Here is an 11,050-nt window from a genome sequence, read left to right as displayed (position 1 = left end):
CCGTTATGTTTTAGACACGTCAAAAGAATGCCGGCTGACGACAGTCTTGGCCGCCTGGTAGTGAATGTTTGATTAATAACCAGCAGGCTATTTACCAGAAACTCTATTTCCCCCTACGGAAGTATCACTCAGATTTCCAGCTAACAGGCAAAACTGACCCAAAAATAACATTGTAAGTTCCCGTTAAATCGATCCGATCTTAAACCGCTGGTGTTTGTATCCACGTGCGCGACTCCCAATACTTATAGCCCCGTTTGCACCTTCGGCTTCCCTTTTTAAGATTTGCCCCGGAAGCCTGTGACCCAGGGTCGACTGATACGCTGGGGGATCCCCTGCATTCGCGGGAGATCTGGGGGTTTCCAGTCCTCAGTGACATCGGCGACAGAACAGAGCGACAAGTGAAACGAGGAACCGTGGGGGTGCGCCGCTGCTCCTGCCCGCGGGGAAAGATGTGGAGGAACGAACGGAGGTATCGGTGGCTGCAAACCATCTCGGGGATCATCGGCTCCGTCGCTCTAATCTACTCGGTTTGCTACCCCGACTGGTACGGGGGGAAAGGGCTGTGGGACACGGCGGATGTCGCACAGTTCAGCCGAGGTAAGAGGTTTCAATGCCGCTCAGAGGCTGCGCCTTCTCTCTGGTCTGGGAGGGAGCGCAGGGTCATGTACAGCGCGGGCAGCTATTCGGCCCGTTTAGACCTGCCTGACCCATCTGTCTATCTATCCCTCTCCCAGTTACTCAGAGCTAATCTCAATAATTTCCTTATCTTCCCTCGCCGAAGTGTCGTCTCTCTCGCTCACCATCCACAATGTTTACTCACTGGAGCGAAGTTTATCCACTGTCAGAGGTGAAATTGATGATGTTGAAGAGATCCTGGGCGAACGCCATTGTCACTTTGCCGCTGCACTCTCATCATGGCAGCAGTACTGATAACGTGCCGCTGCTTAAGCTGTGTTACAGCTCCGATCGTAAGTTCAGCAAATGAGGAGAGTACCGCAGTCTACCCCTCCTGCTTTTTGCCTCCCCACGGTTTGCCGTCTGCCCGCGCAGTCCAACCCCACTCCTGGAACTACGGTATATTCACCTATTCAAACCTATCACATCCCTGGTCTGGGGAAATCAACTGCAAGATAGTTCAATTAATTTTTCATGTTCGGTGAAAAATGAACAAGTTATTAAGTTCAACATTCGACAGACGTCAAGCCGTTTGAAAAAAAAAGCTTCTGCCGGCAAATCCTGGTATTCTGACATAAAACAGAGAATATTGGAAATTCTAAGTAGGAGGGGCTGCATGGGGGTGTGATGGGGGTGTGGTGGGGGTGGGCAGTTTTTATTTCACGTCGAAGTCCCTTTGTCAGAATTGGAAAGTCTTTGCTCACTTGTGTTCTCAATTTCCCTTTTCCGATAAATCATCCTCCATCCGAAAAGTAAGAGGTTTCTTTTCCACAGAACTGCCCGACCTGCTAGAACTTTCTATTTTAATGAACTTCTGCAAAATAATATATAGAACATTTTTTTGTGTGTTATCGAAGCTCTCTTCTCCTTGCCCACCCAGAAATGAATGCTGCTTGAGTTTTGCCTCAGTTAATGAAAGCCTCTGTCGAAGGCCAGCACAGAGTGGAGAGGAAACAGGCGCGTTCAGTCACACCTTTGGAAGTGACTTGGGGAGGCATTTTCCATTGACAGGCTCAGAGGAAAGCGAGTTGGAAATGAGAAAATGGGGATCCGGGTGGAGGATGAAACAAGAAAATAATGAGAAATGGTCTTCACTGCCATTAATGCAGTGGGATAAGGTAGGCAGGCTTGAGAGGGAGAAGGTGCAGGTGTGCCGGCAAAGGTTATTTAGAAGGGTGGTTAATTTAAAACACAGTGGTGGGTTGAAATAACTGAAGGCAGGGATGGGGGTAGAGAGAAATCAATCATTCAGTTGTAGTACTTCTCCATGCTGAAGTCTAATCATATTGATTTCCTGTTTCTGCTCTGCTGGTGCTTCTCCGTTCCACATCTAATACATCTAATACATCTAATGAGCAGTTTCTGCAATAAAAATCTATTAATTAAAATTGCAATGTGTTAAATAAATCACATGGAAAGTACAGCATTTCACATTGGAATAATTAAAATAAGTATCTGTTTTCTGCTCTCATGGGCCAGATCTCCTATCCCACCGTCATATTCTGCCTTCTTCCCCCTTTCCAGTCCTGATGAAGGGTCTCAGCCCAAAATGGCAACTGTTTATTCTTCTCCATAGATGCTGCCTGACCTGCTGAGTTCCTGCTGCATTTTGTGGATTTTGCATTTTATTTACTGGCTGACGTTTGTCAACCACTGACGAGGGGCAGATAATTAATTATGTCCAAAGTACCAATCACTCAGGCAAAAGCTGGTCAACATGAGTCAGAACGGAGCCCCTCCGAGGGGGTGGTCACAATGATCACATTTTGTGGGTATCTGCACAAACACTACAGGCATCTTTCTCCTAATTAGTATGATAAAGCTCTGAAGAATTTGTCTGGTCCAGTGTGAGAATATTTCATAGAAACAATACCGAACTCTCAGTCAATGAAGTGTTGTGAGTGATTTAAACTTACGCAATCCTTGGTTTCCCTTTCAGCTGTGGAAACAGAGCGTGTGCTAGGAGCAATAGCATGTATGATGGCAGGCACTTCCATCTGCCTCTGTCTGCTGTTCCTCTTTTGCTGGGATCCGGAAACTAACGCTAAGTCCAAGATGAATCCTGAACGAACACTGCACCCTGGAAAACTGCTACTTGTACTACTGATGCCAACTGGTAAGAACACCGGGTTCGATAATTCACTTTAATGATACGCGAGTAACCAAGAATTGTAAATGAACGCGGGTCTGACTGTAACCCCAAAATGGAAAAATACACACTGCAGTGAACATTCCTGATGATCATTTGACCTTTCCTGCTTAAAGTGAATATGAACATTGGATGCAGTGCCCCTGGTCAGAAGAGCTGTCAAAGCACTAAAGAAGTCTTGCAGATTGTTGTAAGTCGTATTTTGGAAGGGTGGATGGAGTGCATGCCAGGGACATAAGGAGAACAGGCACTCAGAGAGATCCTGGAATGCTAGCCAATAGCTCCCTGAAGGTGGTGACCCAGGTGGATAGGACAGTGGAAAAGGCATTTGGTATGCTTCTCTATATAGTCTGAAACTTCGAACATAAGAGCTGAGACATTATTTTGCATTTAGAATATTATTGCCTGATCACCACACCACATGAAGGATGTGATAGAAAGAATGCAGAAGAGAATCACCAGGATATTGCCTGCAATGGAGGACTACAGTCATAAGGCGAGTTTGTAGTCATAGTCCTAGAGAAGTACAGCATAGAAATAGGCCCTTTGGCCCATCTAGTCCATGTCAAAATCATTTAAACTGCCTACTCTGATCCACCTGCACCGGGACCATAGCCCTCCATATCCTTACTACCCATGTCCCTATCCAAACCTCTCATAAACATTGAAATTGAGCTTGCATGCACCACTTGTGCTGGCAGCTCATACCACATTCTCACCACCCTCTGAGTGAAGAGGTTTCCTCTCATGTTCCCCTTAAACTTTCACCTTTCACCCTTAGCCTCTGGTTGTAGTCCCACCCAACCTCAGTGGAAAAAAGCCTGCTTGCATTGACCCTGTCTGTACACCTCATAATTGTGTATACCTCTATCAAATCCCCTCTCTATCTCCTACATTCTACGGTGCTAACCTATTCAATCTTTCCTTATAACTCAGGTCCTCCCGTCCCAGTAACATCCTTGTAAATTAACTCTGGAATTTTTCAACCTTCTTTACATCTTTCCAGTTGATTGGTGATCAAAACTGCACACAATACTCCAAATTAGGCATCACCAATATCTTATACAACTTCAACATAACGTCCCATCTTCTGTACCCAATACATCAATTTATAATAGCCACTATGACCCTTTCTACCTGTGACACCACTTTCAATGAATCATGGAGCTGTATTCCCAGATCCCTTTGTTCTACTACACTCCTCAGTGCCTGCTGTTCACTGTGTTAAACCTACCCTGGTTGGTCCTACCAAAGTGCTAAACCTCACACTTGTCTGCATTAAATTCCACCTGCCATTTTTCAGCCCATTTTTCTAGTTGATGCAGGTCCGTTTGCAAGCCATGAAAAAATCTTCCTCACTGTCCAGTACACCCACAATCTTGGTGTCATCTGTAATTTGCTGATCCAGTTAACCACATTATCATCCAAATCTTTGATATAGATGACAAACAACAGTGGACCCTGCTCCGATCCCTGCAGCACACCACTGGCCTCGAGTCAGAGAGGCAATCCTCTACCATCACCCTCTGGCTTCTCCCACAAAGCCAATGTCTAATCCAATTTCCTACCTCATTCTAATTGTCGAGCAACCTGCCATGCGAGTTTAGATGGGCTGGGTTTACTCTTACTGAAATTTTGGAGATTGAATGATTAATCGTATGGTGATTAATAAAATTATGAGGAGGATAGGTAAGATTGATGGTCAGAATCTGTTTCCTAGGGAAACAGAGTCTAGAACTGGAGAACCCAATTTTGCGGTGAGAGGAGAGAAATTTAAAGAAGATGTGGCAGGTAGGTTTCTCCACACAGATAAATATCTGGAATAAGTTGCCAGGGGTGATAGCAGAGACAGGTACAATTAAAACATCTAAAAGGCACTTAAGGCTCTTGGAGAGTGAGCAAATGGGATTAACATAGATAGGCATCATGATCTATATGATTGAAGTGGGCCAAGAGGGCCTCTTTTCTGTACTGTCCCGTCCCATGTTTTTGTGAAAAAGAACAGCGACTTGGTTGACATATTTGTGACAATGTGTGAGCCAATCATGCCAACACTTTCAGGAGAGGGAACAAGGCTGGACGGAGCTGAAAAAGGAGAAAACTGGTGCAGGGGTGGAATTTTCCAGAAACAGCTTAAATATTGTAGATCATGGATAAAATCCATAAAGTCGCAACACATCATGAAAATAAGTTTCAGCATGTTATTAATCCTCAAAAAATTTTTGAACGGTTTTTTGAAACACAGAAAATTAGTGAAATTCTCTGCTTGACTCCCAATGATTTGCACAGGATAGATAATTGGTACTTAGATTGGATCATTACTTGAGGCGGTCCATGCTTGAATTAAAGCATGAGCCGACAGTTATCAATTAAGTTTAAGGATGTTGCCAGTTTTTCTCCTGTCAAGCTGTTTTCTCTGCACAGCGGTGTTTTGATCAAACCTATTACATTCCTGTTGTGTGTGACTCATTAACACATTGAAGTAAAACAGATTAATTATGATCTCCTCACAAAGCATAAAGTGTTATCAAACTCAGCTGTTTATACTGACCGATGAAGAATTCAATTGAACTTACAGGTGACTGAATACAATGGATAGTACAAATGATTGCATTTGGAACATGATTAAATTCTGAAAGTAGGGCTTTATATTTTAAACACAAGAGATTTTGCAGATGCTGGAAATCCAGAGCAACACACACAATATGCAGAAAGAACTCAGCAGGTCAGCCAGCATCTATGGGGAGGAATAAACAGTCAACATTTCTGGCTCCCCTCTTCAAATCACCTCCCTCAGGTGCTCCTTCTTTTTCCCATTATCCCATAGTGTCCTCTCCTATCAGCTTCCTTCTTCTTCAGTCCTTTACTTTTGCCTCCTATCACCTCCCAGCTTCTCACTCGACTCCCTCCTCCACCCACCCACCTACCTTCCCCTTCACCTGTTTTCACCAATCACCTGCTAGCTTGCCCCCACCATCTTATTCCAGCTCCTTCCCCATTCCTTTCCAGTCCTGATGAAGGGTCTCGGCCTGAAACGTCAACTGTTTATTCCACTCCATAGATGCCGCCTGACCAGCTGAATTTCTTCAGTGCTATGTGGATTTTTATATTTTAGTTATTGAGCTCTTGTCAACCATTTGATTATTTTGGAAAAAAGTGGTCCATCAACTGATAGATCTGCGTGGAGACTAAAGGGTACATGAAAAACACAATCACATCAACATCAAATAAATAATTTTTACAGGGCAACTGTTTTTCATGAGGTACATTTCAGCAGTCGTAATTCACAATTATTAAATAATATAATAACTACATGACTAATTACAATCTATTTTATTTTCAGCTATTGTATATCTTATCCCATGGTTGTCATTCACAATTCGTCACAAGGAACAGATCAAGGATGATTTCACAAGACTTGGCTACGCATATTGGATGGGGATTTATTCTTGTTTCACTTTGTTAGTTATTTTGCCAAGTATCTACTTAAAAGAACAGTGCTCACTTCCAGAACCAGCGCCTATAATGAACAGGACCTCGGTTTCAAGTGAATCTGAATGCAGTCTTGTCTAAGTGGACCAAGAAGACAGATTATTTTCAGAACTAGTATGGGAATGCGGAAGACTAAATTTGAAAGAGCTTCTTTAGGTATTGGAAAAGTGACATTATTTAAAAGGTATTTCAATTGTGTTGAATACATCTGCTGAACTATACAAAAAAGTAACTGTAGGTGAAAATGCTTATGTGTGAGTATACTCAGATAGGTAGTAAATACTAATGTTATCTAAACTATAGTAGTCAAGTTGCAAAACCATAAAATGGTTCATAAGAGGTCTGTAATTCTTCATCCATCTTAAAATATTCATCCACTTTAACACAGAAAACCTACAGCACAATACAGGACTTTCGGCCCACAAATTTGTGCTGAACATGTCCCTACTTTAGAAATTAATCCCTCCTTATGTCTTTATATTGTTGTCTTTCTTGCTAAGTTATCCCAAATGTATCCCAATGTACAATTAAATATCTTTTTATTTCACCCCATTTATCTTTTAATTTTACTCTTTTTTTATGACTGACATACAAATTTTTAGATATTTTATTTCTTTTGATGAAGTCCCATTGTACCCAGACCTTAATAAAATTGTCTTTAAGCAAAATATATATAAAGTCCTTTAAAATCCATATGGCCTGTTGAAGTAGCCTACTGGTGACTGTATAGCTTTGAGTCAAGTCCTGCTAAATGAAGGTACCAAGAAATGATTTCAGCTTTGTCTGTTTCATGTAGGTATGTTTTAATCAATGCACTAAGCTTAGAGAAAGTGCTCCACTGGTCAATGTACAACACAGTATGTGGTGAAACTGAAATCAATAGGCATTAGTGATAAAACATGTACCAACAAGCTGAATCCTTGATGTAAGTTGAGAGTAACAGCCTTGCTATCACTGCATCTTGGGGTAAAACTGAAGTCAATATGCATTGAAGGAAAAATATTACAGTAGCTGAAGTCATATCTTCAAAGGAATTACAGTACTGTGCAAAAGTCTTAGGCACACAAGATTTTTCATATTACATGGCCACAGAGCCCCAACCTCAACATTGTCAAGGCTGGCTGGGATTACCTGGAGATACAGAAGCAAGCGGGACAGCCAAAGCCTGCAGAGGAACTTCAGCAAGTTCTCCAAGATGCCAGGGACGGCTTACCAGCTATTTTTAAAATAAAACTGCATGACAATGTACCTAAGAGAATTGATGCAGTTTTATAGGCAAAATGTGGTCACACCAAATATTGATTTGATTTAGATTTTTTTACTATTTACTGCTCTTTGTAGTACATTTTTTGATATTTAGGAACTTTTCATTTGAAAGCACCTTTGCTTTATGGAATTTTTTATATATGCCTGACACTTCTGCACGGTACTGTAGGCAAGCTCCAGGGCATCACTGGAGGAGTTCCTTGGGGCAGTGTGACAAGCCCAGCATTTTCAGCTGTTTTCTTCAATGAGTTTGTTTTCATTGTGAGGTCAGAATTGGGAACATTAGATCATGTTACACATCAGCAGTACATTCACAACCCCACAGTAAATGAAGTAATCCATACTGGAGCACAATAAGAGTATAAGACCATGATTTATAGTAAGAACATTTGTGTGACAGAACTTCAGGCATTATACACTTCCAACTCCAGAGTCACTTCCACTTCACTTCAAAGTATTTCTACTAAATCTTCCATCTGCAACATCGTAGTGCTCACCATTGGCTAAGTGAACCAGCCACATAAATAAAGCAGATTGGAGGCTGTGCATCTTGTGACAAGTGACTCATTTCCTGACAACATCCACAATGATAAAAAAACAAGCAAGCAAAGTTCATTAAAAAGTAGATTGTTATTAAAGCAGTGGGCTTTTAATAACTGCACATTTCTTTCTGACATTGGTTTCTATTTTAAAACCAAACCAATTCTCCAAACGGCATTGCAAAAAAAAATGTGCAGGTTGATGCAAGGTAACCAATGATGTGTTTCAATAAGCAGAGATGAAACGAGAGGATGCAAAAGGCTAAAAAACCACAAAGACGTCATGTGCATAGAAGCAGAAACACCAGAATTTACCCCATTAATGGGAACTGATTCTAAGTGCAGAATCCTTCTAAGCATTTGTTTTACTGTAGTGATCTGCAAACATGATTTTTCTCTCTGCCCGGCCCCCATATAACTCATTTCCTTCAGCTTTTCAAGGCTTTTAGACAATATTGTGCTGTGATGCATTATCAACTATTGAGGGGGTTTCAGCAGGTTATTCCACCACTGTGAATATCAAGTATGAGGGAGATCTTTACCTTACTGCACTTCATCTCATGCCTACACAAAGTGATAGGAACCACCAAATAAAGGTACAAATCCTTATCGACCTTTCTCTTTTTACCCTGAAATATAGTTGCATTTTAGCACCTTCTGTTTACTGTTCATAAGTAACTTGTTTTGGACAGACAATAGATAAAATTCAAAATATTTTTGGTTTGTCCAGAATCATCTGATACATGAGCTGACTACTTATGTAGGTAGCATGCATTTGAATACTATGCAGGATAAAGCAAACCGGAAGCTGATTTAAAAGAACAAAGGAATAGAATATTTACCTCCATCTGAGGTACACATAATAACTGAAATGAAATTAATTTGTTTTGAAAGAGCACAAAAGAGATCAGTAGTACCTTTCCGGGTGTTGAGAACCAGAGTTATAGGTAAAGATTCAATAATGGAAATAGATGGGTATAGACCTTGTGCAGGCAGATGGGATTTGTTTAAATTAGTATCATGGTTGGGGCAGAAATTTGGGCTGAAGGGTCTGTTATTGTGTTGTATTCAAATGTGGTCTCTGTTGCTTTGAAAAACAAAATGATTCACGACCACTTGGCTGGGGTTTTGAAAGAAACTGATGAAAATATTCCTAACAAGAAAGTTCATAGTGTCAAATGGTTAAAATAGCAACTAACATAGGTTAATCTTTAAAGTAATCACTGTGTGCAGGAACAAATGATTAAACAAATTGTATTTCTACTTAAAATACTGGAATTAATTTAAGGTTTCCATGATTTCAAGGTTTTCCACTGTTGGTCAGTATATGGCGTAATAGGCACAAATTAAAGTATAGTTTTTTATTATTTGTCAATGTGTCAACGTAGGATGTATTGGGTACTATAGAAACAAGTGGGAAAATAATATATTGCTGGGAGTGACTAACAAAGGTGCCAGTATACTCTCACTGTACTTTTAAGAAAATATGAAATGGTATATTTTTTCTTCTTTTCATTGAATGATAAGAGGAGAATTGATTATTTTATTTTTATATACTATTAGATTAATACTATGTATGATTTTGATGTTTATTTTACCTTTTATATGAATTGTTATCGATATAGATATTTGAGATAATTCTCTTTTTGTACTTTTTTTAACTAAATAAAAAGATTTATAAAGAAGAAATATGGAATGGAAGCAGGAATAATGCTTTTGACTTCTCATGCCTGTTTAGCCATTTAATTAGATCATAGCTTTTTTAAAAGATATATGCCAGCACTGGACTTCCAATCTTTAACAGAGAATTACAAAGATTCACAACTTCTGGCAAAATTACTTTTCATTTCAAAGAGTTTACCCGTTGTTTTAAGGTGTGACCTCTACTTCTTGATACCCTAGCCAGGAAAAAAACATCATCCTTATAGAGTTTCAATCCCCATATGAATTATGTATGTTTCAACAAGAATTCCCCTTTCTTCATATTTCCTTATGTCGCAGATGACCATTCAGCCCATCAAGTCTATGCCAGTTCTCAAAGCAATCCCATCTGTCCTATTCCCCACGATTTATGCTCTCTCATTTGCCCATAAATTTCCCTTTCACTTACCAACACCATGACAATTACCAACAACTTTGTGCCAGTAGCACTCCTCACTGAGATTATTTATCATTCCTCCAAATGCCGTTTAATGTTACCTCATAGAGCAAAGTCCCCGAAGACCAAGAACCAATCTAGTGAACTCCAAATTGCAACAATATATTTCATTTGGCAGGGAGACTAGATCTGTCACACAATACTCTGGGCAGTCACATGAGATTTCTAGTAAGACATCTTCAGTCTTGAGTGAATTGGGAAACAGGACACCCAGGCCCTTTTGAACACCAACACCTTTCAATCTCTCACTATAAGTGCTCAGCCTTCTGATTTTTGTTCTGCTGATGTACTTGCATTTTCCCAGATTAGACCACAAGACATAAGGGCCGATTTAGGCAATTTGGCCCGTCAAATCTGGTCCAACATTTGATCATGACTGGTTTATTTTCCCTCTCAATCCCATTCTCCTGCCTTCTCCCCATTACCTTTGATGCCCTTACTAATCAAGAAACTATCAATCCCCACTTAAAACATATCCAATGACTTGACCTCCATGGCCATCTGTGACAATGTATTCCACAGATTCGCTAGCCTCTGGCTAAAGAAATTCCTCTATTCTAAAGGAATGTCCTAATCTGAGGCTGTGCCCTCTGGTCCTCTATTGGAAACATCTTCTCCACATCCACTTTATCTGGGTCTTTCAGTACTTGGTAGGTTTCAATGATATTATCTGCTAGACCCTTGCTAATTTACTTAGCTTGTTCTTTCTTCTTCAAGTCTCTCTGTAAGTTCTTCATAACCCATACTGCCACACAAGTGAATATCATTTCA

At 40.5% G+C, this 11,050-nt stretch overlaps 1 protein-coding gene across 1 annotated transcript; it reads left to right on the top strand.

Moving 5' to 3' along the window:
- The first annotated feature begins 203 nt into the window (after positions 1-203).
- On the top strand, positions 204-9,583 carry si:ch211-256a21.4 (uncharacterized). The gene is made up of 3 exons (XM_059973958.1): positions 204-597; positions 2,615-2,791; positions 6,168-9,583. The coding sequence occupies exons 1-3, from the start codon at positions 450-452 to the stop codon at positions 6,395-6,397; spliced, it is 555 nt and encodes a 184-aa protein (XP_059829941.1). The 5' UTR covers positions 204-449; the 3' UTR covers positions 6,398-9,583.
- The last annotated feature ends 1,467 nt before the right edge of the window (positions 9,584-11,050 follow it).

The sequence above is a fragment of the Hypanus sabinus genome, chromosome 7, assembly GCF_030144855.1.
Source record: "Hypanus sabinus isolate sHypSab1 chromosome 7, sHypSab1.hap1, whole genome shotgun sequence".
In the NCBI taxonomy this organism is placed as follows: Eukaryota; Metazoa; Chordata; class Chondrichthyes; order Myliobatiformes; family Dasyatidae; genus Hypanus; species Hypanus sabinus.
This window is presented reverse-complemented; position numbering and strand designations above follow the sequence as displayed.

Excerpts from the sequence above, each read along its gene's own strand:
- si:ch211-256a21.4 (XM_059973958.1), top strand. The coding sequence starts at position 450 with ATGTGGAGGAACGAACGGAGGTATCGGTGGCTGCAAACCATCTCGGGG. Across the intron at positions 598-2,614 it reads TGTCGCACAGTTCAGCCGAG|CTGTGGAAACAGAGCGTGTG; the intron begins GTAAGAGGTTTC and ends TTTCCCTTTCAG. Across the intron at positions 2,792-6,167 it reads TGTACTACTGATGCCAACTG|CTATTGTATATCTTATCCCA; the intron begins GTAAGAACACCG and ends TTTTATTTTCAG.